General features: G+C 40.8%; 1 protein-coding gene across 1 annotated transcript; it reads left to right on the top strand.

The window, feature by feature from the left end:
* Positions 1–27733, top strand: Slc30a5 (solute carrier family 30 member 5). Its single transcript, XM_050160372.1, has 16 exons — positions 1–334; positions 5007–5129; positions 7508–7574; positions 9313–9398; positions 9724–9811; positions 12878–12965; positions 14019–14095; positions 14506–14676; positions 15147–15435; positions 15607–15815; positions 16340–16497; positions 17788–17917; positions 19756–19951; positions 23284–23510; positions 26540–26668; positions 26923–27733. Exons 1-16 carry the CDS (start codon positions 258–260, stop codon positions 27091–27093), a joined length of 2286 nt encoding a protein of 761 aa, XP_050016329.1. The 5' UTR covers positions 1–257; the 3' UTR covers positions 27094–27733.
* The last annotated feature ends 260 nt before the right edge of the window (positions 27734–27993 follow it).

Raw genomic sequence — 27993 nt, forward strand, 5'->3', positions numbered from 1 at the left:
CTGCTGGGCCGGATGACGTGGCCTGGCAGCGCCCGTGCCCGTCCTGCCTCCGGAGAACGGCGCTCCCGGAACGGCCCGCGGCCTAGTCCCGCCCAGCGCGCGAGTGCCTGCCTGCCGAGCCCAGGCTAGCGGCGGGGACTGCGGGGAACGGCGCGCCGCTGACATGGGGGAGTGACGCGCCTGCGCCCGCGCTTCCGGAGCGGCGGCGAGACATGAGGAGCGCCCGCAGCGCGGGCAGCGGCGGCTCCTGAGCCGGCATGGAGGACAAGTACGGCGGGGACGCGCGGGCCGGGCCCGGCGGCGGCCTCGGGCCGGTGGACGTGCCCAGTGCCCGGTAAGGAACGACCCGCTGCGGGCGGCGGTGCCGGACTGGCTCCCCTGCCGGCTGCCCCTGCGGTCCGTGGCTTGAGATCCGCGAGCGGGCGGGAGTCCGGGCTCGGGGCGCGCCGCCTGCCAGTTCCCAGCCCCTGGAGAGACGATCGTGGGTGTCCCTTCCCGCCACGGTAACGCGGGGCTCTTTCCCCTCTCCCACGCCTGCCCGAGTGCCTATGCGGAAGGTGTCACCGTCTCGCGCGGAGAAACCAAAGTACAAGCCGATGAACTTAGGTGTTCAGCACGGCAAAAGTCCAGACCGGCCTGTCGTCGGGTTTTCGTGGGGAGGAGTGGAGGGCTTATTTTAATAGTACGAAATGCGTGCTGCTCCCTTCTCCCAAATTCGTACGGTACAGGAATTGATGAAGTGAAAGTTCTTTCCCCTTCCCTCAAGCCTGAGTAGTGTACAGCGGCACCAGCCAATTGTGTGTGTCCTTTCTGGCCTGTCCCAAGTTCTGAGGTAGTGTTAAAGATACATAAACTAGAGCCCAGCAGTTTCGTTCAAACTGGTATTTATTACCTTAGGGTGTTTTTTTTTTTTTAACGAGATTCGGTTATTCTAAGCAGTGTGCCCTCTGAGATTTAGTGATTGTTTAATAATGCTCCTGGAACGTAGTAACTGCGTTACCAGCTAACTTTGGTTTGTGAAAAGGACACATGCTGAGTAGAATTTAAACCAACTGCGGGGTTTGTAGCGTACATTTGGCTTTCTGTGTATTTTGAGCGATTCATTTATAGCATGTCACGTGTTAATCGGTGGCCCATAAGAGCTCAATGCGGACGGAGTTACTGGTATGGATTGGTAATAGAGGGGAAATACCAGACAGGGACAAGACTAGGCCAATTCACAAAATTGGACTGTGGAGACAGACTAAAGTATAAGATGATTGTTACATTCCTGTTGGAAACTGCTGGTTTCGTAGCCTTTTCAAAATTGCCATAGTCTTAGGAAGTACAGATATTTCAGAGTAAAGTGTGCTGTACTCATTTACTCTCAAATAGTGCAAGGATTGTGTGTGTGTGTGTGTGTGTTAGAGTGTGAGTTGTTTAAAAGTGTGTGCTTATGAGCCTCCTGTCTTAGACCAGTATGGGAAGTGTCGGTCCTTGGCCGGCTTACCTGTGGCATTACTAGCCTAGCAGAGTTGCACTTCTTTCGTAGTTGATTGCAGAATCTAAATTTTGACTCAGGACTGGTTGAGTTTTCAGGTTGCCAGGGTTTTCTGTATGGTCAAGTGCTGGTTATTAACTGCAACAAAAATTATCGGATCCTCTCATTGTGCATGTTTTCATGCCTGGGTTCACATATGTCTTAAATAAAGGTTTCTGCTTCGGCTTCATTAAGTCTTTGGTGGTCAGGACAGCCAGCGTTTTTGCCGAGCACCTCCTGGGCCCCACAGACTCTTAGTCTACACCTCCCTTTAATCTTGACAGCAGCCCTACAAACTTAAGAAGTAGTTAGTGTCCTTGTTTGATAGGTCAGGAAACTGAGCTGCCTAAGGTCACACAACTAATGAATGACCCGGAGTCCCTGTTTCAGAACTCGTGTATTGTGTACGCCTTCTGCTCACACATGTGGGTACTTGAGTATGTATTCCATGAGGTGGACTGGTATTTTTATTATTATGTATCCTATTTCTTTTTGAGATGAGATGTCATACTGTGGTGGTCAGACCGGCTGCTCCTTCAGCCTTGTAAGTGCTAGGATTACAAGCCTAGACCACTGTGTCTGGTCAACATACTGCTTTATTTGTATATATGTGTGTTTTATGTACTCAGGTGTCCTGCTCTGTCACTACCTTCTTCCCCTGTGACTAGGTCTCTCCCTTGACCTGGAGCTAGCCTGGCAGCCATCAAGCCTCATCCAGCCTCCTGTCTCTTCAGTGCAGGGATTGGTTAGCACCCTGGCTTTTACGTGGGTGCTGGGGATTCAAACATCAAGGCCCTCATGCTTAAACAGCAAGTGCTCTTACCCACTGAACTATCTTCCCAGGCGCTTGGCATTTATTTATTTATTTTTGGTTTCTCCGGACAGGGTTTCACTGTGTAGCCTTAGCTGTCCTGGAACTCACTCTGTAGACCAGGCTGTCCTTAAACTCACAGAGATGCTTCTGCCTGTGCCTCCCAAGTGCTGGAATTAAAAGAGTGTACCACCACCACCCGGCTTAATTTACTTTTTTTAGTTTTTATACATGTAAATGTTTGCTGGGTATGTCCCGCTCCTACCCCTTTATACCCCCTCCTCTGTTGTAATATCTAGAGAACTGTGAGTGACAGTGGCGAGCGAAGTTCTTGGAGTTATAAACCCATATCCAGATTTTAATGATTGCAAGTTTAGAGGACTGAAGGACTATCTAACCACAGAGGAGACAGTTACTTTTTTTATGAGATCACTTAATAACAAATTATGGTTTCTAAGTTGGGAGCTGGGCTGAATGCTCTGCGTTGCCCTGAGGTCCAGTGGCCTTTATAAGAGCCTCCCCTTCTCTAGTCATTTCCCTGCTTAACATGAACAACATGTTTGTATGTGGTTACTTAGCCTTAGCCAGTGTTTCAGAGATGTCTAGCAGGAAGATGTATTAACTAGAACTTTCAAAGTCAAAGAATGCCAGAGCCAGCAGGATGGCTTGCTGCCAAGGCTGATGACCTGAGTTTGGCCCCTTGGACCTGCACTTAGAAGAGGAGAACCAACTCCTACTAGTTCTCTGACCTCCGTGTGACAGTGCCTGCTGCATGTGCACACATGCCTACACAAGTGTAAGAGAGAGGAAATAAGTCAAAGAATGCAATGTTTAAAATGTCAAAATAATCTTCCTAATTTGATAATTATAGCAGAGTATATGTATTGCATGAAAGAGTCCAGTGTCAGAATGTGTATGGTTGCAAATGTGCATAGAATAATATGTTTATACACATAGATGAAAAGGAAGAGGTTTGTGAAGCTATACCTAAATTGGTTATCTGTGAGGAGAAAGTTAGAAATGATTTAAAGCCTTTCAATAATCGGCTGTTCGGGAGTTAACATTGTGACCTCTAGGGTGCTGTGCGTGCGTGTGTGTATGAAAATAGTTTGCTTACTCTGACTAGCATATTATCAATGAGTGTTTTACGTGATCTTTGTCATTCAGGCACCAATTTTTGAAATTTTTAGTATTTATACAGAAGTCATGAATAAATCTATAATCTTTGTGAAATAAGTATGTTAAATATAATTTGCCTTTTCCTTGATTTCAGTCTTATGTAACTATTGCTGAACTAAATCACTAGATTGTGCTAAACTTGAAAGCAGTAGGATCTTCGAGGCCTTCTTCAGTGCTCATGTTTGCACATGTGCTGTGCTCTGACATAGCCTTCCCTTCCCTCTTCTTAATCCCTGCATGGTCTTTAGTACAAATAGATCTCAAATGCTGCCGAGAGACCTTTCAGTTCTCTCCAGGTAGGTAGACTCTTCTGTAAACATACCCGGGTCTATTTCCCTGTTCTCTCCTGGAGACCTGGAACTCCTTGATGGCAGAGTGCTAGCCTGGATTGAGTGTCTTGGTTATTACGTTGAAGCTTGAAACTGGAAAGGCTTAAACAAATAGGGATTCTCTCACAAAAGAAACCAGAGGGGTCAGGCGGTGGTGGCGCACATCTTTAATCCCAACACTCAGGAGACAGAGGCAAGCAGATCTCTGAGTTTGAGGCCAGCCTGATCTACAGAGCGAGTTCCGGACAGGCACCAAAGCTACACAGAGAAACCCTGTCCCTGTCTCGAAAATTTAAAAAAAAAGCCCACAGTGATACCCCCTGAGACAAATTCGTTACTATTGTTTATAGTGTATTAACTTTCATAATCAGACATATAAAATGGATGCAACATCTTTAGCTAAATTTTTTAAATTATTTTTATATATTTTGGGGTTAAGTTTTAGGTAAGTTAGGTGTGATATAATAGGCAAGAGTGCTGGAATTAAAAGGCGTGCACCACCACCCCCGGCTGTGAGTCTCATTTTTGACTAACAATAAGTAAAGCATATTTCAAATTTCTCCTTGAATTTTGCTAAACTATATATATTGTCTGTGGGGGTTAGGGAGCACTGGGAATTGAGCCTATGACTTCCCACAATCTACGCAATCACTCTACCACTGAGCTACATCCTCAGCCTCTTGCTTATTTTTTTGTTGTTGTTGTTTTTTTTTGAAGATCAGGTCTCACTAAGTTGACTGTGCTGATTTTAAACACACTTTCTTCCCAGACAGGGATCTGTGAGTTCAAGGACAGCTTCGTCTATGTAGTGAGTTCCAGGCCCGCCAGGGCTACATAGTGAGACCCTTTGGGGTCAGGAAGGGGGGCAGATCCTTCTACCCTTCTTCCCAAATAACTGGGATTACCAGCATGTCCTACCATGCCTGCCTAAGTGTTGCTTTACATATCATGTTAAAGTGCATTGAATATAAACCAAGAATATATGTGCCAAAACATAAACATAGTTGTGTGGATGGTGAGTTATTTGGGGGAAGGTTTTTATTGTTGGTTTTTGTGTGTTCATGTGTATTTCCATGATTTTTAATGACCTCCTTGTACTTGTAAACAAGATTACAGCAATCCTAATGATTTTAATTATATTAAAATTGTTTCTGTTTTTATTTTTCAGATTAACAAAATACATTGTGTTACTGTGTTTAACCAAATGTTTGAAGGCTGTGGGACTTTTTGAGTCATATGATCTCCTAAAAGCAGTTCACATTGTGCAGTTTATTTTTATATTAAAACTGGGGTGAGTATAGAGAGAGCCTTAATGATTCTTATTTCTCTGTATCTTTAAGAAATCTTACCTACCTATCCTGTGAAGTTTATTCCTTCTGACAACTATTTGATATTTTTTTCTTTAAATAGAAGCTTATATAAGGGTAGAAGTCCAGAGACATATCAGAAAAGGGTTATTTTAGCTAAGTGTAGCAGTCTGTAATCCCAGCACTAGGGAAGTTGAGTCAAGAGGATCATGAATTGGAGGCCCGCCCCAGTTTACACAGTGAGACTGTCTCAAAATAAATTAAAAGGAGATGGTTAAATTCTTACGACTTGCCAAACGCTGGGTTTTAGTTAGTTTGTGCTGCTAAGATTTTTTAATACCTATCGTAATAGATGCTTTGGTTCTTATCTATCTTAGGAACCAGTCTTTTGTATTATCTTGTATCATTTAATCTCATGGGGATAGGTGGAAGGCTCCCCTTACCCTCATGAGAACAAGTGTAAAACTATGTCTTTTTTTAATAAAAAAAATAATTTTGAAAGTTTCTTCCGTGGTTAAGAGCAGTTGCTGCTCTTGCAGAGGACCTAAAGTAAGTTCCCAGCGTCTACTCATGTGGCTCACAATGATGCCTATGATGTCAACACCAGATCTGACACTCTGTGGCGCTGTGGGCACCAGTACACACATATGCGGACAAACATGTCCACATACCTGAAAATAAAGTTCATCTTTAATAGTTTTGGCTTTGTACTTCCCTAGGGATTTATAGACTGACCCTGATGTAGCTCAGTCTCGAGGCGGTCATAAAAATGTTACCTGGGGTTTGTCTTAGCACAGACATTCCATGTTTGCTAGTTAAATCATGCTGTGCCGTGTTCCCTACACAACCCATCAAAGGACAGGGTCCTTGTGTATAGTTTGTATATAGTGTTCTTCCTAAATACTGATTTTTGGATCTTGAGATTAATAGTAATCCTCCTGTGTGTTAATAAAAGTTTATCAAAGACGCTTGAGGGTATAATTTGGTGAGTTAAGAAAGAAATTCTTGACTGGAAGAATTGACCGTTTTGATATAACATAGTAAGAAGATAGCTACATGTTACTGTTCAGGATTTATCACTACTAAATATAAGAGAAAATGAGTTGCTCTCTGCTTTGTTAAGGTGTTGAAAGTATTAAGAGCTAAGCATAGTGGCTCATACCAGTAATTCCACCACTTAGAAGACCCAGGCTAGAGAATCACAAGTTCAAGATCTGCCTGGACTGCATCATGAGATACTTCTCTACAATACAATACAATAATGAGTCCTGACACTCTTTATTACTTCTGTGTTCTGAAGACAGTTACCAGAGAAGCTCCTGATTTTTGCCATAAAAGCCTCATCACTATAAAGGCAGTGGCTACTACACTTTTGTGACAGAGGCAGGGATTCTGTGTACCCCTGGCTGACTTTGAACTTGCTCTGTAGATCAGGCTGACCTTGAACTCAGATCTGCCTGCCTATGCCTCCTAGATTAGTGCTAGGATTAAAGGTGTGTACACCCAGCCTAGAGCAAGGTTTCTTTAAATGCAATAGTCATGAAAAATTTGGCAACAAAAACTTAATTCAAAATCGAAAGCATAATGACTCTACGGTGTTTCTGTAGCACGAATTAGCTGTAGCTGCAGTCTTGTTTCTGCACACAGCATGAATGCTTTGCACTGTACATGTCATCTTGCCATACAGTTCCAAAGAATACTTCTGGCTCATCTTGACTAACACTCAAGACTCTTAGGTTTTGAATTAGTATTTTTACATTATATATAAAATTTTCTAGTCTTAGAGAAACATAATGGTTTAATTACAGAAAACAAAGATTTAATATTTCCTAGTGTCATTCTTCAGCATGTTCATATCACATTAATGTATCTAAGGATTGTACATACATCCATCTCATTAGGATGCAAATTTGCTTTCACCTCTAATAGTAAAACTGTATACACCAAAGCATTTAAGATATTTTAAAGCAGGCCTTTAATCCCAGCACTGGGGAGGCAGAGGCAGGCGGATCTCTGTGAGTTTGAGGCCAGCCAGGTCTACAAGAGACAAGAGCTAGTTCCAGGACAGGCTCCAAAGCTACAGGGAAACCCTGTCTCAAAAAACAAACAAAAAAAAGAGATATATTTTAAAGATAAAATTTTGCTATGATTTGTTAGCAGTAAATGTTTGATTTATGTATATATTTTACATACCTATATATCACAGTAGCATAAAAATATATCAGATGGGAAGGGGCCATAGAAAGAAAGAGTGTAAAAAGCTCTGCTCTGGAGGATAGCATGTTTCTAGTTCCAGTGTATTGGTTAAACTACACCTAATATTTAATGTAATGTTAATATATTATTCTTTCAATGTTTATAGGACTGCGTTTTTTATGGTTTTGTTTCAAAAACCGTTTTCTTCTGGGAAAACTATCACAAAGCATCAGGTGAGATGTCGACAGGACATTTGGTCCTTCAGCTTCCCTTTCAGTAGTCCGGAATAAAGCGCCGTTTCTACAGTTTGCCTTTGTTGTTGCTTCTGTGTTTGTTGAGACAAGATCTCCTATAGCCCGTTCTGGCCTCAATCTTGTTATGTGGCCAATGACGACCACCTTGCCTCTGCTTCCCTAGTGCTGCTATTGCAGGCTTCCACCACCACTCCCAGTTTACATGGAGCTGATCCTGGGACTCACGCGTCTAGCTACATCCCCAGTCCTAGAGTTAACTCTCCCCTGACTTGCCTTTTCAAAATTGAGGCTCCAACAATGAACTATAAAATCTTAATGTAATGTAGAAAAGGGTAACAAATTTTAAAGGGGTGTCTTTAACACAGTCTCCTTACTCAGAAAGATACACAGATCAGACATGGAGTCATGCCCCAGAGGCTGGAGTGTCGCTGGGAAATAGATTATGTGCAGGGGGTAGAAGTTGGCCCCTAAAATCAGCTATATTCATGTCTTGTACTACTTACATGATTTCTTTATTCTTAATTTTGCTTACTTATAAAGATAACAGTATTATTTTGTGTATTTGTGAGAAATAAATTATTTTATCCATGGGTTTATTTCTTAATTATACCTCACATGTGAGTGTGCAGTACATATGCAGTGTATCGCCCTGGTCATCATGGTAATTCCCCTCAGGCGGCTTCATGACAGAAAAGTTCCTCATTGAGCTTAGCCTCTCACAAAGTGACTCCCTGTCTCTTTCATGTCACAATTATGGTCCTCTACCATATTATCAGCATGGCAAATTGAAGTTCTTCTATTTAAGATTTGTTTATGTATGCAGCATTTCTGCTTGCATGTGTCCCTGAAGGCCAGAAGAGGGCACCAGATCTTATTACAGATGGTTGAGAGCCATCCTGTGGTTGTTGGGAATTGAACGCAGAACTCTGAAAGAACAACAGCATGTGCTCTTAACCTCTGAGCCTTTGCCCCCAGAAAGCAAGACATTTTAAAAATACAGTTAATCTTTTTAACTTCATCTAAGTTTCTTTCTCCATTTTCAGATAGCTATAGCATAAAAATTCCTCATGGAAAGCCAAACATGGTCGTAAACACATGTACTCATGATACCCATGACATCAGAAAGGAAGATTAATATGAGTTCAAGGCCAGCCTGAGCTGCGGTAGTGAGACCTTTTCTCCAAAAGAATCCTCATAGAGATTTAAAAAAAAAAAAAAAAAACCTCTTATTCCTAGAAAACTAGTGGAAAAAAATAGAAAATTGTGCTGTGTAGGAAAAAAAGATTTAAGACCTAAAAGGTAGGTGTAGTGGTGCACCTCTTTAATCCCAGCACTCAGGAAATGGAGACTGATGGACCTCTATGAGTTTGAGGCCAGTCCAAACAACATAGTAAGACTCTCAAAAAAAAAAAAAAAGAGAAAGAGAGAGAAAGAAAAGAAAAAACCTAGCAACGGATGAGAGTATAAACAGTGGAAGTAAAGCTAGCTAATAAGAGGATTTGGGCATAACGGGGTCTCACTGTTAGCCTGAGCAACTTGGAATTTATTATGTAGACCAGGTTGGCCTGAAATTGAAGGTCTGCCTGCCCTATCTCCTGGATTCAGAAATCAAAGACATGCTCTACCATGTGCTGCCTTCTGTAGGTGTTATTTAAGCATGGAATATTTACTAGCAAATGGATATGACTGAAGTTTTTAATTTTTTTTCTATTTATAGTGGATCAAAATATTTAAACATGCAGTTGCTGGATGTATCATATCACTTTTGTGGTTTTTTGGCCTTACTCTTTGTGGACCACTAAGGTAAATAAAAACATGTATTTTCGCTATTTGTTTACATTTATTCATTTGAATCTTGATTTTGTTCTGTATCTTTTAGTATTTGCATGTGCATGTATGTAGAGGTCAGAGGACTGGCAGTCGCTCCTTCTACCAAGTGGGTCTTGGGGATCATGAATATTATTGTCTTTCTAAGACAGTTAATACCAAAATATTTTCCAAAAGAATTGTCCATATTTATCTTTCTCATGTTTTGTGAAACCAAAGGGATTTTCTTTTCTTACTCTGACTGAGTTCATACTTCCTGAAAAAGGTCAGATGATTCCTGAGCAGTGTTGTGTTTTCGTAGGACTTTGCTGCTGTTTGAACACAGTGATATTGTCGTTGTCTCGCTGCTCAGTGTGCTGTTCACTAGCTCTGGAGGAGGACCAGCAAAGGTAGGTTTTCCATCGTTAAACACATTGTTCATAGCAAAAACAACCCATATCTTTTACCATTTATAATAATGAAGAGACTTAATACTAGCTAAACATTTTTCTGGTTTCATTTTGATAGGATTATAGTTTCATGGGAAGTTGTGGAAACAGTGCAGAGATGTGCTTTCTAGTCAGTTTTTCCCAAAGGAGACCTAGAGGTTGATGACAGTATAATCCATGCTTTAATCCTTTATGCGGGTTTTAGCAGTGTTACACATGGATTTGTAGATTGTGTAAACACCTATCTAACCACAGTAGAGAACTGCCATATCAATCACCTGCGAAGATCGCCTTCACGTGCCACCTGGAGCCCTCTGCCTTATTCTTCACGTTCATAGGAAAAGCCTGTAAGCTTGCTGTGTTTATTTAGTCTGCTGAACAGTTACCCAGAGACTCACCAACTTGCCATCCCTGTTGAACAGAAATAATTTAAGTATTACTGTCTTTTGGAAAATGAGTTGTCAGTCTAGTCTACCGTCCAAATGTTAGAGCTGGCACTACACTATCTCCATTTTACCAAATTAAAATATTCCTACTCATGGTGCCTTGTCCTGGAAACTGGCATCTGATTCCATAGCAGTTGCATCCCCTCCCCTACCACACACAATAAATAAATCTAATTTTTAACAGATAAGAGAGTTTGAGGCTAGCCTGTACTACATAGTGAATCTCTACCTTTAAAAACAAAAAGATGGGGCAGCAGAGACCAGGGAAAGGAAAAATGAAAGGAAATGGGGATTAAGAGAAAGGAACATTTTAATTGTGTAGATTTTTTTTTCTATGCTGCCTTTGGCCATAATTCTCACCACACTAAGAATTTATTGAACAGACGAATTCTTCTTTTCTTTTTCTTTCTTTCTTTCTTTCTTTCTTTTTTTTTTTTTTTTTTTTGTTTTGTTTTGTTTTTTGTTGTGTTTTTCAAGACAGGGTTTTCCCGTGTAACAGTCCTGGCTGTCCTGGAACTAGCTCTTGTAGACCAGGCTGGCCTGAAACTCACTGGGATTCACCTGCCTCTGTCTCCCAAGTGCTGGGATTAAAGGTGTACACCACCACCGCCAGGCCAAATGTCAGACACTTTTTGTTTTGTTTTGTTTTGTTTTTTTGGAGACAGGGTTTCCTCTATAGCTTTGGAGCCTGTTCTGTAACTAGCTCTTGTATATCAGAGTTGGCCTCAAACAGAGATCCACCTGCCTCTGCCTCCTGAGTGCTGGGATTAAAGGCATGTGCCACTACCACCCGGAATGTCTTGTTTTCATTTAAATTTTTATTTACTGGAAGTTTTATAGTTCCATTGCTAAGTGTACATGATATTCTTATGTAAATGTGTGAAATAATACATGTAAGTATAAATATTGCATAAAATACTTGTGAGTTTACAGATAACAAATTGTAGTAAGAATATGAAGTTTTTATATATAACTTTCTGAAATGCTTATATAAACTAGGCTTATACATTTTCTCTGTAACTTTCTTTTATCCAGATTCTTTCCCTGTCAGTGACAACACAGACTTTAAAAGTTTATCAGGAAGCTGGGTGGTGGCGGCGGCACATGCCTTTAGTCCCAGCACTCAGGAGGCAGAGGCAGGCAGGTCTCTGAGTTGGAGAACAACCAGGGCTACACAGAGAAACCCTGTCTCTTAAACAAGGTTTATAAGGGCACTGGGTATATGGCTGTGAGAGCAAGGACCTGAATCCAAGTCCCCAGCACCCGTGTAAAGACCAGGCCCCAGGCCTTGCTCTTTATGCCTGTAACCCCATTGTTGTGTGGTAGAGACAGGTAGGTCCTGGGGCAGGCAAGCTGGCCCGCCTAGTCAGAGTAGCCAATTTCAATTTCAGATTCATTGAAAAACCCTATCTCAAAAAATAGGGTAGAGAGGTAAGAGGATTGGAGTGTGGATTTCCAGCAACCCCTCTGGGTGGCTTACAACTGCTTGTAACTCCAACTCGTAGGGATCTGACACCCTCTTTTGTTCTCTGACGACACCCACTTTCATGTGCACAATTCCCACACACATACACATAGCTTAAATAAAAAACTAATCTTAAAAAATTAGAGAGCGGCTGGGCGGTGGTGGCGCACACCTTTAATCCCAGCACTCGGGAGGCAGAGGCAGGTGGATCTCTGTGAGTTCAAGGCCAGCCTGGTCTACAAGAGCTAGTTCCAGAACAGGAACCAAAAAGCTACGGAGAAACCCTGTCACCCTGTCTCGAAAATCAAAAAAAAAAAGTAGAGAGTGATAGAAATCACCAACTGTCTTCATCTGTCTTCCTTATGCTTGCGTAAAGCCAGCACACACATCCACCATACGCATCTTTAACACTCTTAGGGATGACTTGATTTTCTCAGCATGGTTCAGTGCTTCCCTAGGGGAGCACTAGCTAGACTGTTCTGTTTCTTAAATGTTGCAGAATGTGAAACAGCTCTACTAACCATTGTTCCTTAGATACTGAGGGCTTTTCAACCAAAAATTAGGAAACTTAGTCTGTAAACCTTAATGGTTTGTTCATATTAATATGCCTGGTAACATTTTGAAGGAGATAGGGTGCTAACATTAAAATGCTCTGCACAGTTTATTTCTGTTGCTTTTATTATTTGTTATACTGTAAACTATGTAAAGATGATAATGTCAAGTGTTAACTTTCACTAAATGTTCCTTTTTTGTTTTGTCTTGTTTTTCAAAACAGGGTTGCTTTGGAGCTTGCCCTGGAACTCACTCTGTAGACCAGGCTGGCCTTGAACTCACAGAGATCCACCTGTCTCCTCCCCAGTGCTGGGTTTAAAGACAGTGCTGGGTTTAAAGACGGTGTGCCACCACTGCCCAGTATACATTTTTAACTCTTCTGAAGCCATGCTTGGTGGAGGATTGTGAGTACAAGGCCAGCCTGGGCTGTGTAGCGAGAGCCTGTCTCAAAAAGTAAAAGGGACAGAAACCTTTTCCTCTAGCATTAGTGCGGTTATCATGCTAATAATTAACCTTTTAATAAAAAAAAAAAAAAAAATAGAACTTCTGTTTCTTCTCTTTCAGACAAGGGGGGCTGCATTTTTCATTATTGCTGTAATCTGTTTATTGCTTTTCGACAATGATGACCTCATGGCTAAGATGGCTGAACACCGTATCCTTTTGCACTAGATTAAAGTTTGGGAGAAAATTAGAAGCCGGCAGAATGGGAAAAAGAAGAAGGAAATTAAACTCATGGGTCACAAGTGACTTTCCCAGGTTCATGTTGACATTAATCACTGTTCAAGTAAATAGTAAAATTATTCCAAGTTGAATATTTTAGAATATCCTCAGTATTTTTCTACAGTGCTCATTATTTAGAATGTCCTGCTGCTGGAAAACAACAAAACATTTAAAGTCCTTTGCCCTGGTTTTCACGGCCTTGCCCCAAATTGCTCTTGCCTGCTCAGTCCATACTCTTGAACCCATCTTCCAAGTCAAATATGTCTGTTCTCTACTCTCAACTCTGTAACCTGCCTTATTCTTTTCCAGCCATACGCCTTTGTCTATTCTGCAATACACCAAAGTACCAGTTTTCCTCTGAGTGCTGACACTTGGTACCCTGGGGTTTATTAGTAAACTAATAGCAGTTTATTCTGTCACACTGAGATGGGGCAGAAAAGGCTCCAGATTGTATCTGCTGCATCCACTCCCAACACACCCTCCTGTCTGCTGCTCTCTTTGTTGGGCGTTGTGTGCTCAGCGATGTAGAGAAGACAAGTGGAAGACAGATTTTACAGACTGACCTGAAGATGTAGCATTAAGGTCTGCTTCCATCACAGGAGTGGACCAAAAAGATGCCTTGCCTATTTGTGCATCTTTTGGAGGCTAAGAATCAAAATGGAGTCACTATCTCAGTCCAGTCCTAGTCATACGGCAGTCCACACACCTAGAAGCCAAGCATGGTAGCTCATCCTTATAAGCCCATCTCTTGGGAGGTGGGGCAGGGGTTCAGGGCTGTGCAATTTGTAAATTTTGTAAATTTGTAATATTTTTTTTTTTTTTTTTTAGAATTAAACTGAATTGTTTTCAAAAGTACCATGTTACTAAGGGTAGTTGAAATGGCATACCCAGGCTGGTTTGTCTTCAAAATAATTAAACTTTGAACAGAACTTTAGCTTTGGGAGCTGAGATTGAAAAGTGTTTTCCTTTACTACAGCTTCCTTAGCTGAAGGACATCATGACAGCGCTCTAACTCACATGCTGTATACAGCGATTGCCTTCTTAGGTGTGGCGGATCACAAGGTATGCTCTTCTCCTCTTGTAACTGTCACTGGGGGAGTGGGGGGCATGGGAGGCAGGGCCTCAGGTAGCCCAGCTCTCCTAGAACTTGATAGGTAGCCAAGGACGACCTTGAACTCTTGATCCTCCTACCTCTACCTCTAGGCCTATGCCACCATAGAAAGTATAATTTTTAAGTTTCGTTTAAACCTGGCATACGTCTTTACTCTTCACTGAAGCAACTGAGGTAAGAGGATCTCCAGTTTAAGGCCAGCTACATTATCAATACTGTCAAAAATATATATATTTAAACTAATTTATCTCAAGACTGGAGAGGTGATCTCAAACGTTTGTAAAGAAATGTATAAGTCTTTACATATTTTGAATATGATAGTATATATGTTTTAATGAGACGTTTCTCGTTTCACTTATAGGGTGGTGTGCTCTTGCTGGTGCTGGCTTTATGCTGTAAAGTTGGTTTTCATACGGCTTCTAGAAAGCTCTCTATAGATGTTGGTGGAGCTAAACGCCTTCAAGCCTTATCCCAGCTTGTTTCTGTGTTTCTCCTTTGCCCGTGGGTGATTGTTCTTTCTGTGACAACTGAGGTAATTGTTTAACAAATAGTTACCATTAGAAATTTCAGTTCAGCATTTTTTAATTTGAGGTTGAGAGTAATTTAAATTATCCCCATTTTTTCTTTGATTTTTCCCCCTTTTTTGAGTTAATTTTAATTGTTTATAAAAATGTAAGTCAATACTATTACATTTACATATACTTCACATTCTTTCCTATGGCCCAAAGGAATTGATGAAGAAAATCCAGCTAGTAGTCTTGAACTCAAAGATTTTGGCTCCTTAGTATTATAAAATTAAACAAGCTTGGGGTTTTGTTAGTACTCTGGAGAATACTAGGGAAATGTACTGATACTTTGTGACCCTTCCATGTTGGCATGCTGTGAATCGTATTGAGTCATGAGTATTTGTTTCTGTATAGATGATCAACAAACATTCTGTGAAATCTGCTCTACCCCCGTAGAATACTGACGGTGTTTTGTGTTGTCTGTTTCTGTTTCTAGAGTAAGGTTGAGTCTTGGTTTTCTCTCATCATGCCTTTCACCACAGTTATCTTTTTTGTCGTAATCCTGGACTTCTATATGGATTCCCTTTGTTCAGTCAAAATGGAAGTGTCCAAGTGTGCCCGCTATGGATCCTTGCCCGTTTTTATTAGTGCGCTCCTTTTTGGAAATTTCTGGACACACCCAATAACAGACCAACTCCGGGCTGTGAACAGAGCCGCACACCAGGAGGGCACGGAGCACGTCCTGTCTGGAGGAGTGGTAGTGAGCGCCGTGTTCTTCATTTTGTGTAAGCATTCGCCTGTGCTTTTATTTGCATTAATCTGCTGTGTGGTTTCTGCTGTGTAAACCTTCAGTATAGAGGTGGTTCAGTACTTGCATTTTAACCCTTGTTGACAGTGACCACGTTGGTGACTTAAATGCTCAAAGCTTGTCTGATAGTCTCCTTTTCTCTTTGTAGCGGCCAACATCCTATCATCTCCCTCCAAACGAGGACAGAAAGGCACCCTCATTGGGTATTCTCCTGAAGGAACACCCCTCTATCACTTTATGGGCGATGCTATCCAGCACAGCTCACAGTCGGTACCTAGGTTTATTAAGGAATCACTAAAACAGATTCTCGAGGAGAGTGACTCTAGGCAGATCTTCTACTTTTTGTGCTTGAACCTGGTAAGAATTCTAAATATTAGTCATATTTTAAAGCACAATGTTTTTATTTTGGCATGATACGTAATTTTAGCACTTTAGTTTCTGACAAAGATGGGCTAAAATTTACATTTTTCTCTAATTAGTAGCAAGGCACCTATTCAGACGAGGCACACAATTTTTGCAGTACTGTGGGAATTCTGGTTTAGTATGCTGTTTTAAACTACTGCTCCCATAGCTTGTAAGAGATGGAGTTGCCTCTTTAATAGGATGTCAGTACACACTGCTGATACTGACGTTTTAAACCTTGCCCACAGATACACAGATCGAACAGTGCCTTCTAGTTATAAAATGGTTGTGTCTGATAGCTTAGTTCTTTATGATCTTATGAAATACAGTTTCCAGGTTAAGTGTCAGGTAGAGTTTGAAACACATCTTCAAAGACAGTTTGGGTAATTAAAGGTTAAATTCTTATGATTAAAGTTAATAATTCTTTACTATAATTTATTCTCAACATGCTCCTCCTGTAATGTTTGAAACCTTTTTAGCTTTTTACATTTGTGGAGCTGTTCTATGGCGTATTAACCAATAGTCTAGGCCTGATCTCAGATGGATTCCACATGCTCTTTGATTGTTCAGCTTTGGTCATGGGACTCTTTGCTGCCCTGATGAGTCGATGGAAAGCAACCCGGATTTTCTCCTATGGGTAGGTATGATATCAAGGCACTCAGTTTCTTAAAAACAGTTCAGATTCCATCTTCAGAAACAAAATACATCACAAACCATAGAGATAATGCCAAATCTTCACTTTCATTTCATTTCAAGTTAATGGGAAATAAGAGCTACACATTGACTAATACTGACTGGCAGTCAGCTCAGTATTATTCTTCCTAACACATCTGTTTAGAAGCAAAGAGAAGAAATACCACCTAAGTCATTTGTGGTTTTGTTCATCATGTTTCTTTGAGGGCATGAAATATTCATGACCATTCGCATCTTTTTGTTAAAAAGTATTTAAAATTTGAAGTGACTATATGAAAATATCCTCCCATTATGACAATAATTGAACAAATGTCAAATCTCTTTTGCATGCAAGTTGTTTTAGTAAGACTTACTCTAGCTAGGCAGTAGTGGTACACGCTGTTAGAAAGAGAAACCATGTCTCATAAAACCAAAAAGAAAGAACCCTATTTAAATAAACATACCCCTTAGTGATTGTTTATATTTTGGAATTCTAGTGTGTGTGTTTTGTTTTAGGTGTTTGTGTGTGTCTGTGTATGTTTGAGTGTGTTGTATGTGTTGGCTGCTTATATGTGTGTACCATATGCATACCTAATGCCCACACTAGCCAGAAGAGACGGTCAGATGACTTGGGACTGGAGTTAGACAGTTACAACTGCTGTGTAGTTGCAAGGACTCAAACTTGGGTTCTCTGCAAGAGCACCAAGAAGTGCTCATAACTTCTGAGCAGTCTCTCCAGACCCAGTGAAAAGAGGATGAACCAAAACACAATAGTTTTGGTAGAGAACAGAATGTGTGCCGTGAGAGATATGGGACACATCAGAAGTTTAGAGAGAGATGATTTGTTGCTACAAAACTAGACAAGGCTTTCTGTAAGAAGGGCTGTATAGACAGGACGATGGTGGCCCACGCCTTTAATCCCAGCACTCGGGAGGCAGAGGCAGGCGGATCTCTGGGAGTTCGAGACCAGCCTGGTCTACAGAGCTAGTTCCTGGACAGGTTCCAAAGCCACAGAGAAACCCTGTCTCGAAAAAACAAAAAAAAAGGGGGGGGGCTGTATATATACAAAATTCCAATAAATATGTATTTGGGATGACTTTTGACCATAAATAATATTTTTAAATTTTGATAATTTTATATTATTTACTTAGTAGTGTGAAAGCCTGGACTTGTTTCCTCACTTATTATAAGTTTATAATGTTTATATTTTTAAAGTACTTGTTTTTCCTTTCTAAAAAGTACTCTGTGTTTTTAGGTATGGCCGGATAGAAATTCTCTCTGGGTTTATTAATGGACTTTTCCTGATAGTCATAGCTTTTTTTGTGTTTATGGAATCAGTGACTAGATTGATTGATCCTCCGGAACTAGACACAAACATGTTGACAGTAAGTATTTCTCTTTCCTCTTTGAGCTCCTGCTCGGTTCACGCTCTTCCACCAAGGGTCGACTGACCTAGGGCAGTTCTGACTTTGTTAAGTCAACACGACTTCCATTCTGGTGCATTGTCTCCTCGTGTACTGTTTCATTTCCCGTTGTCTTGGTAACAATTTTACCATAGTGTATTAAAAGAAAAGTTTCTTAAATAAATCTGGTTTTAAGTCATTTTTAAACAAGCTATAGTGATGTATACCTTTAATCTCAGCACTTCAGAGATAGTCCAGAGGACTCTGTTTTATTACATTGCATTGTTATCATGGTTCTGTTTTATCTCTGTTATTAGTCTCTTACTGTACCTGACTTATACTTTATCATAGGTATGTATGTGTAGAACAAAACGCAGCATATGTGGGTGGATTTGGTATCATCCTCAGGCGTACATTGAGGTCTTAAAACATACACCCCAGCCAGGCAGTGGTGGCACATGCCTTTAGTCCCGGCTCTCAGGAGGCAGAGGCCGGCAGATCTGAGTTCAAGACCAGATAGTTCCAGGACAGGCTCCAAAGCTACAGAGAAACCATGTCTCAAAAAAGGGGGGGATGGGCATATGCCCCAACAAAAACAAAGACTAATAATGTGTTTACATTATTACTGCAGGCTTTTAGAAACCAATCCTTAGCTGAGCGGTGGTGGTGCACACCTTTAATCCCAGCACTCGGGAGGCAGAGGCAGGCCTCTGTGAGTTTGAGGCCTGGTCTACAAGAGCTAGTTCCAGGACAGGCTCCAAAACCACAGAGAAACCCTGTCTCGAAAAACCAAAAAAAAAAAGAAAAAAAAGAAAAAGAAACCAGTCCTTTTCTCAGATACCTTGGACTAATAATGTTAACTTGTATTATGAAATGTACAGGTTTTGTTATGACTTAATAAATATTTTTTCTTTCAAGATTGTATTTTTAGATACCTGAAGGCATTTGTACAATGTTAGAGATAAAATCAGAAAAATAAAAATTGTACATATTTTACCCAATAGATTACATAACTATTATAACAATTTTAGTTCTTCCTGTACCCCAATCCTTATGCATATTGTTTCTGTAGATGGCATGTCTCTTCTGTTGGGATGCTTTCTGTTAGGCCGCTCTTCATCTCGCAGTTTCTCAGGCTCTCTGACTTGGGGTTGCATTCCTCCACAACTTAAGATGTACTGTTAGACCTTGAGTTATGTATCACTAACTTTTTAATGCCTACATGTATGTCTGTATACCATGTAACAGGCTAGAGAGGTCGTGGGATCCCCTGGAACTGGAGTTGTAAATGGTTGTGAGCTACCATGTAGGTGGTGGGACTCAAATCTGGGTCCTCTGGAAGAGCAGCCAGTGGTAACTGCAGAACCATCTCCCCCTGACCTATAAGTAGGAAAATGACACTTAATTGTCAAATCACTGAAAGCAGTTTAGAGTTTTGGTTTGCTTGTACAGTTGAACCAATGATGTGCCCATCTGTTTTGAGACAGGGTCTCACAATGTAGCCCTGGCTCACCTAGAACTCACAGAGATCCACCTACCTCTGCTTCCTGAGTACTAGGATTAAAAGTGTGCGCCACCACGTACTGCCAGAATTTGCCATTCTTGATCACATTAGAGTAAATTCAAATATGTGTACCAGTTTTTTCTGATTTTTGAAAGTTAAAATGATGCAAAATTTTTTGCTTGGGGAACTTAGTGACGTTTACTGTGAAGTTCTTAAGCTATAAGTAGGAAAAGTATACAGCCCTGTAATAGCTTCTAAATAGCAACTTTGTTTTCTAAGTTTCAAATTAAAGTTTTGCCTGTCTCCTTTCTGCTAGCCAGTCTCCATTGGAGGACTGATTGTAAACCTTATTGGGATCTGTGCCTTTAGCCATGCCCATAGCCATGGCCATGGAACTTCTCATGGACACTGCCACTCATCTGATCAAGGCCATTCTCACCATAATCATGGACACGGTGATCACGGTCACAGTCACGGCTTCACGGGAGGAGGCATGAATGCTAACATGAGGGGTAAGTTCTTAGGAAGTCCTATCTCCTGAATTGATGTTCTTACTTGTTTTTATTAAATATTGGCCTGCTGGTGTTACCACTCTAGAGATGGTGGGGACCTGGGAAAATGGAGCCAGTAATGAAGCAGGCTAAAATCTCATGAAATAGCTGTCTTTATTTAGAGCCTTAGACAATTTGTACTCTGAGGGTTTGGTGCCGGAGAATTGTCTGTATTTTGTCAATCATATTTTAAATAAACGCTGATTGGCCAGGCAGGAAGTATAGGTGGGTCAACCAGACAGGAAGTAGAGGCAGGGTGATAAAAACAGGAAAATGCTGGGAAGGAGGAAGCCCATTTCTCCCCGTTCCTGCCCAGATCACCAAAGAAGCAGGGTGTGACCTGCCCCGCTGAAAAAGGTACCGAGCCATGTGCCTAACATAGATAAGAATAATGAGTTTATATAAGCTACAAGAGTTAACAAAAAGCCTGAGCTAATGGGCCAATAAGTTTTATAACTTATGGAGATCTCTGTGATTTTCTTTGGGGGCTTGCTGGATGTGGGAACTGGGCAGAAACCCCAACAAGCCAGCCCTCATGTTACAGAATGGCGCCCAACGTGGGGGGATAATGCATGAAACAGTCCCACACCAGTTTGGATTCAAAGGGTTATTTATTTGAGGGGGAAAAAACTTACAGAACACCGTCCTACACGACAGCCAGGAAAGGAGTCTAGTCTCTGGAGCTGCTTTTTAAAGAGAGACTACGCCCCAGTGGCGTATCTCAGCGACTCTTGGCTGAAGAAGCAGAAGGAGCTCCCGCAGCAGGGTTAAGAAAGGTCACGAGTAAAGTTCTCATGAGTTCAAGCTGTATACAATCACAAGGACAAGCCATGTGTGACAAAAATATGTTTTTCCATATAGAGAATAGTTTAAACAACAGCAAGCATACTGAGTGATCTGAGTAAACTCACCCCATCTGCTATACCTGGGAGGAGCACAAAACATCTTCCAAAAACAGTTCTGTGTTTTGAAGAAACTGAGGTCATAAGACTTTTGTCTTTTGTTTTCTTGGAGTTTTCTCACAAGCACTCAGAATTCTCACACAACTCTGATCATGAACTGTCTTCTGAAATTCTGGTATAATTATTACTCAGGATTTTGTTATTGTTTTTTGGTTTTTTGTTTGCTTGTTTTGTTTATGGAGACAGAGTTTCTCTGAGTAGCCTTGGCTGTCCTGGAACTCGCTCTGTAAACTAGGCTGGCTTTCCTCTCCTTCCCAAATGCTAGAATTAAAGGCATAAGCCTGGTTTATTCGGGATTTTTTTTTCTTTTGCTTTCTTTGGATTTTTTTTTTTTTTTAAAAAAAAAAATTTCCGCCTCCTCCCCGCCTCCCATTTCCCTCCCCGTCTCCCTTTTCCCCCCTCCCCTCCTCTCCCCCCCCCTTTCCCCCCTCCCTCCCCCACCTCTCCCCCTCCCCCCACTCCTCTCCCCCTCCCTCTCCAGTCTGAAGGGCAGTCAGGGTTCCCTGCCCTGTGGAAAGTCCAAAGTCCTCCCCGCTCCATCCTGGTCTAGGAAGGTGAACGTCCAAACTGGCTAGGCTCCCACAAAGCCAGAACATGAAGTAGGATCAAAACCCAGTCCCCTTGTCCTTGGCTTCTCAGCAACCCTCATTGTCCGCCTATTCGGGATTTTTTTTAAAAGAGAATGCTAAGAATATAGCTCAGTGAAGAGTACTTGCCTAGTGTGCCCAAAGCTCCCAACACTAAAGGAAGAGGGAAGCAGGGACTATAAATGCAGCAGCATGGATCAGCCTGGGGGACACAATGTCAGTGAGGTAAGCTCGTCACAGAAAGATGGCTTTCTCAGAAGTCTGCTTTCACGTGATGAGACTTAGGCTCAGCATGGAAAGGGAGCCAGGGAGAAAGGTAAGGACAGATGGGTTCCTAATGAGTAGTTCTGAAGACCCACAGTCTATGAAATCTTACACCTGTAGGCCACATGATGGATTACTATACCATAAAAGGTAGGGAATGTTCACTCCACAATAGTCATCTTAAAAAATGGAAATGAAGGGGCTAGAGATACCTACCACACATAGCAGCCTTTGATTATTAACATCATAAAACAAAAAAGGAAATATACTTGTGCTTAAATGTCCATGTTTGAATCAATTGCTGTACCATTAATAAACTTGTGACTGACAAAACAAATATTTTTTGTACTATAAAAAGACCTGGGTTTTATTCATCTCTTTTGGTATTGAATTGTTTCTGCCAGTTAGTAATTTGGGTAATGCCAAAGCTCAAGCTAGATGGTGGTGGCACCCACCTTTAATCCCAGCACTCCGGAGACAGGTGAATCTCTGTGAGTTTAAGGCCAGTCTGGTCTACAGAGTGAGTTCTGGGACAGCCAAAGCTACACAGAGAAACCCTATCTTTTAAAAAATAAAAAAACTTAGCTTAAGGGAACTGGTACATTGTGACTTGGTGGGTAAAGGCTCTTACTGATCAGTGATGCCTGTTGGCCAAAATGTAATCCTAGAATCCATGTAAAGGTGGAAGGAGAAAACCAATTCCACAAAATTGCATCTAACCACCACACATGCATCAAGGCATGTACATCCATACACATATATTATCATACGTAGTAATAAATACATTTTTTTCAAAGAATACTTAATTTTACTTTGTTTTTGTAGGAATAGCTTTTAAGAACATGATTTTTTACACATACCAACTTGACTACATTATTTTTAAAAGGTCCTTCTGAAAAGATAAAAAAATGCTTGGTTTTGTTTTGTATTTGGTTGTTCGGTGGGTTTTGTAAGGGTGGGGGGAATGAGGCAGGGTTTCTCTGTGTAGCTCTGGCTGTTCTAGAACTCACTATGTGGATCATATTGACCTCAAACTTAGAGATCCACCAGCCTTTGCCCAAGTGCTGTGCTTGAAGCTATGTGCCACCACTGCCTGGCACTAAAAGCACTCCGTCTTTTAGATAGTTATATTACTTTTTTAAAGACAAAATCTTTAAAATTGCAAAATTTTAAAGACAAAATGAGCTAGTGTTGAATGCAGAGTCTTACTGTGTAACTGACCTGGAACTCTGAGACCTGCCTTCCGTTTTCCTCTTGAGTGCTGGGATTAAAGGCCCGAGCCACTCAGCAGTAGAGCCTTCCCAGACAGATACTGTGTCACTATCGCTGCGTCCTTACAGAGTCTATACTCTGGGTTCCTTGACAGCAACTGTGCCTTAGCCACTAACAAGGGGCCTGGCACTGATAGGTGTCAGCGGTGCTGTAAAGAGGCCAGTTAGATGAACTGTGCTTGCTCATGTCCTTAACATTTCATTTGTAGGTGTATTTCTCCATGTTCTGGCAGACACGCTGGGCAGCATTGGTGTGATTGTTTCCACAGTTCTTATAGAGCAGTTTGGATGGTTTATTGCCGATCCCCTGTGTTCTCTTTTTATTGCTGTGTTAATATTTCTCAGTGTTATCCCACTGATTAAAGACGCCTGTCAAGTCTTACTTCTGCGACTACCACCTGAATATGAAAAAGAACTACATATTGCTTTAGAAAAGGTAATTTCCTCACTACTTTATCCTTTAAAAATAGCGCTTAAAGTTGAGTAATTGTTTTAACAAATAATAAGCAAGGTATAAATTAATATAATACAGTTTATCTTAAAGAACATAAAATAGTAGACCTGGCCTTAGTGGCTCAAGCCTGTAATCTCAGTTGCCCTGGAGAGTAAGATAAGATGAGCAAAAGTTTAAGACTAACCTGGGCAACTTAAGTAAGACTGAAGATAAAAAGAGCTAAGAATATGTATGTTATAGTGACAGAGTACAGGGGTGAATGGGCAGGAGAGGGAGAAGGAAGGGAGAAAAAGACAAGACAGTACACAAACCAAGAACTGAATAAGTATATGATTCTGTATGACAAAGATGCTAAAAAAAGATTTTTTAAATGTATTATGTATACATTGTTCTGCCTGCAGGTCAGAAGAGGGCACCAGATCTCATTACAAATGGTTGTGAGCCAACATGTGATTGCTGGGAATTGAACTTGGGTCCTCTGGAAGAGCAGCCAGTGCTCTTAACCACTGAGCCATCTCTCCCGCCCTGATGCTAATTTTCTAATCTCTATTCAGTTCTTTGTCATTAGAATTTTGTTTTTGGTTTCTTTTGGTCTCTTTTCAGTATTATTTTAAAATAAGGCAAGAAGCTATGATTCAGTCAATAAAGTACCCACCGTACAACCCTGAGGATCTGAGTTCAATCCCCAGAACCCATGTCAAGATGCTAGGCATCTAATGTCACCTGATTTATAAGCTCCAGGCTTGTGAGATGTCTGGTTTTGGGGGGTTTTTTTGGTTTGTTTGTTTGTTTGTTTGTTTTGGATTTTCGAGGTTTCTCCATAGCTTTTGGTTCCTGTCCTGGAACTAGTTCTGTAGAGCAGGCTGACCTAGAACTCACAGAGATCCGCCTGCCTCTGCCTCCCAAGTGCTGGGATTAAAGGTGTGTGCCACCACCGCCTGGCAAGATGAAGATAGATGGTATTTTTAAGGAAAACCTCACTAACCTCCACAGACAGACAGATACACATACACACACGTGTGCACATAAAAAACTTATTTGAAAAAGTGCTTAAGGGGCTGGAGAGATTGCTCAGCGGTTAAGAGCACTATTAACTCCAGTTCTAAGGGATCCAACACCCTCACACAGACATACATGCAGACAAAACACCAATGCACATAAAATAAAAATCATTTTTTAAAAAAAGGCACTTGAGAATAAATAAGAAAATAAACTTACAGAATTAACTGAGTAATTAGTGGAAGCCTGTTTTGTGATTATAAAGTTATAAAATTAGCTCACAAACTGATAGTATGTACTTACACTTTTTGAGATAGGGTCTTGCTACATACCTCTGGTTGGCCTGGTACTCACTGAGTAACCTAGGGTGGCCTCATTTGCAGCAGTTCTTCCTCAGGCTCACCAGTGCTAGTATTACAGTTTTCATTTTAATGAGTTACTTAAGTTTTCTCACATTCTCATAATCAATGAATACTATATCATACTTCTTTTAAAAGATTTTATTGCTGGCTTATTTTTTGAGATAGGGTCTTGTGTAGCCCAGTCTGGACTTCAATTCCACATGTTGCCTGCTTCCCAAGTGCTAGGAATACAGGCATGTTCCACCACCATCTATTTTTTTTCCAGTATGAGGGACTGAACCCAGGGCTTTGTACCTGTTAGGCAAGCCCTCCATCAACTAACGACATCCTCAGTTCTAAAAAGTATTTTTTATTTTAAAAAATATCTCATAAGGATAAATTGCAGTTTACCTCTCTAGTTGGCAGCTAGCAGTGTGAACCTGGGAGGGCGGAGCCTAAAGATGAGGTGGCCTGACAGTCTCATGACATAGCAGCTTTATTCAGAGCCTCAGTTTACACTCTGAGAGTTAGAGTCACGTGAGCAAAATGTCCCAGTCACAAGGACAAGCCGAATGTGGCAACAACATGGGCTTTTGCAGAGGTGTATGGATAAATAACAGTAGCCAGGTGTAAGAGTGCTCTGAAGAACACTCACGGGTCCCATGGGAGGTGCACAGAAGCATTCCAAGAACAGTTCGTGTTTTCAAAGAAATTGAGCTCACAAGACTCTGGGTTTCTTGGAGTTTATCCACAAATGCTCAGAATTCCCCTCACACAGCTCCATTCACTGACCATGTTCCAACAGTTAAGAGCACTTGTTGCTCCTACAGAAGACCCAGGTTCAGTTCCCCGCACACACATGGCATCTTGATTGTCTGTAAATCCAGGGGATCCAGTGACCTTCATGAGCACTGCACACAGAGTGTATTTACATACATGAAAGCAAAACATTCATACACATAAAAACTGTATCTTTATAAATAACAACAACACATATGCCCACTACAGAGAAGTTTGAAGTACAGCAAAATATAAAGAAAAATGAGATGAAATTTGACAGCACTTTGTAAGTTGTTTCACTACATAAAATACTTGAGGGCTGGCAGTGGCTCAGCAGGTTAGAGCACTGGCTTATCTTCCAAAGGACCCAGCGTCAGTTCCCAGCATCCACATGACTGCTCCCAGTGGATCCAACACCCTCTTCTGGCCTCTGAACACCATGCACACACATAGTGTGCGTACACATGTAGACAGAACACCCATATACATAAAAGAAAAACAAAAATAAATACTTTAGCTTTCTCCATTTAATACCATATTGAAGAAATGTATATATTAATGGCAGTGCAATATTACATTTATTTAGCCAGTTTTCTGTAGTTGACAATTTAGCCAACCCTCTGTCTTGAAAACTAGGCTGTCTTTTAAATTTGTTATCTCTGTGACTGTATGCGTGTGTACGTGCACATTATCAGTGTAAAGGAAGCTATAGTTAAGTAAATATGCCCGGGCAATGTTTAGAGTAGGCAAAATATGTTCTCTATGTCTTGGACAGCGTATTATAAACTGTATCTTTTTATTTCTTTGACCTCACCATAATGATTCCTAGATCAAATAATCTGTATATATTTTATAAAAATCATTTATATCACCTCTCTACTTACTTCACAGATACAGAAAATTGAAGGATTAATATCATACCGAGACCCTCATTTCTGGCGCCACTCTGCCAATATTATAGCAGGAACAATTCATATACAGGTGACCTCTGATGTGCTGGAACAAAGAATTGTGCAGCAGGTAACTTTTGTCTGTGATAATCCACTTATAAGATTCTATACACTATAGGGCTTAGTAGCCATTTACTCATAAAATAGCGATCTTGCTGGACCTGGTGGTGCTCGCCTTTAATCCCAGAACTCAGGGACACAGAAGCAGGCAGAGTTCCATGAGTTCTAGGCCATCTTGGGCTACATCTCAAGACCCTGTCTGAAGAACAAAACTGTACTAACTACATTATTCTAAATTCTTTAATTTTCTGAATTTTTTAACAGATTACAGGAATACTTAAAGATGCTGGAGTAAACAACTTAACAATCCAAGTGGAAAAGGAGGCGTACTTTCAGCATATGTCTGGCCTGAGTACTGGATTTAATGATGTTCTGGCTATGACCAAACAGATGGAGTCTATGAAATACTGCAAAGATGGTACTTACATCATGTGAGGTGTGCCTGTGTGCATGGACCGTGGAGGCTGAGTGACAGTGTGTATAATGTCACATCAGCATGAAAGTTGCACACAACTGTACAAAGCCTTTTAAAGCTCCCTGCTGTTGGATTAAGGAGTCTTTTGAAAGAAAATTGAAATGCAGAATGAAGCATTATTTGTACAAGAAAACTGTTACTCTGTTTGAATTATGTGTATCAGACTCTTAAATATGAATGAACATGATGTAATTATATCACATCATCTTCAGAAATGGACACATAATGATGGATTCTGGTAAAGACCAAATTTCTTCTGTGCATTTATTTTCTATCAGAAAGCATCCCCACTGTGAATATGTATTTACATGTTTATTACAAAGACCCAGAGGAAGTTTTTAGTCGATTTTTTGCATATCTGAAGGACAAAATGGGAATAAAATTCTATATTTATGAATTTTCTGTATATAAAACTGATTTCTAATTATAACTTAAGTATATTAAGTAAAAACTGTATTTCCACTTGAAGTGTAAATTATTCAGGAGAAATTTCAACCCTGATTTGAGATAAACAATGAGAATAGAGAACTATAATATAGTTCCTGATGTATTACGTGATTTAACCACTCCATTAAATAAATTTTTTTATTTTTGGTAGTATTTGCAAATGAATAATTGATTAGGGCAAAGAACTTGCACTAAGTTGTGTAATGTTACTTTCTGTTGTCTTACATCTGTGAAGTAGAATATCCTGTCTTGTATGCATCTTACATCCCAAGACACTTGGCAGATTTAAAACAAGAGTCTGTAAGTAAGAGAAGAACAGTCACAGTGGCTACAAGTGCCACCATAGGGTGATTTCCAAAAGACTACTAAGTATGGCAGCAGTGAACGTGAGGTTGAGAAGGAACATTATCCCA

The sequence above is a fragment of the Alexandromys fortis genome, unplaced genomic scaffold (assembly GCF_014885135.2).
Source record: "Alexandromys fortis isolate MF-2015 unplaced genomic scaffold, M_Fortis_MF-2015_v1.1 scaffold_76, whole genome shotgun sequence".
Classification (NCBI taxonomy): Eukaryota; Metazoa; Chordata; class Mammalia; order Rodentia; family Cricetidae; genus Alexandromys; species Alexandromys fortis.

Coding starts and splice junctions, on each gene's coding strand:
- Slc30a5 (XM_050160372.1), top strand. CDS start 258: ATGGAGGACAAGTACGGCGGGGACGCGCGGGCCGGGCCCGGCGGCGGC. Junction 15,436..15,606: donor CGCCGTGTTCTTCATTTTGT/GTAAGCATTCGC, acceptor TTCTCTTTGTAG/CGGCCAACATCCTATCATCT. Junction 19,952..23,283: donor CATGAATGCTAACATGAGGG/GTAAGTTCTTAG, acceptor TTTCATTTGTAG/GTGTATTTCTCCATGTTCTG.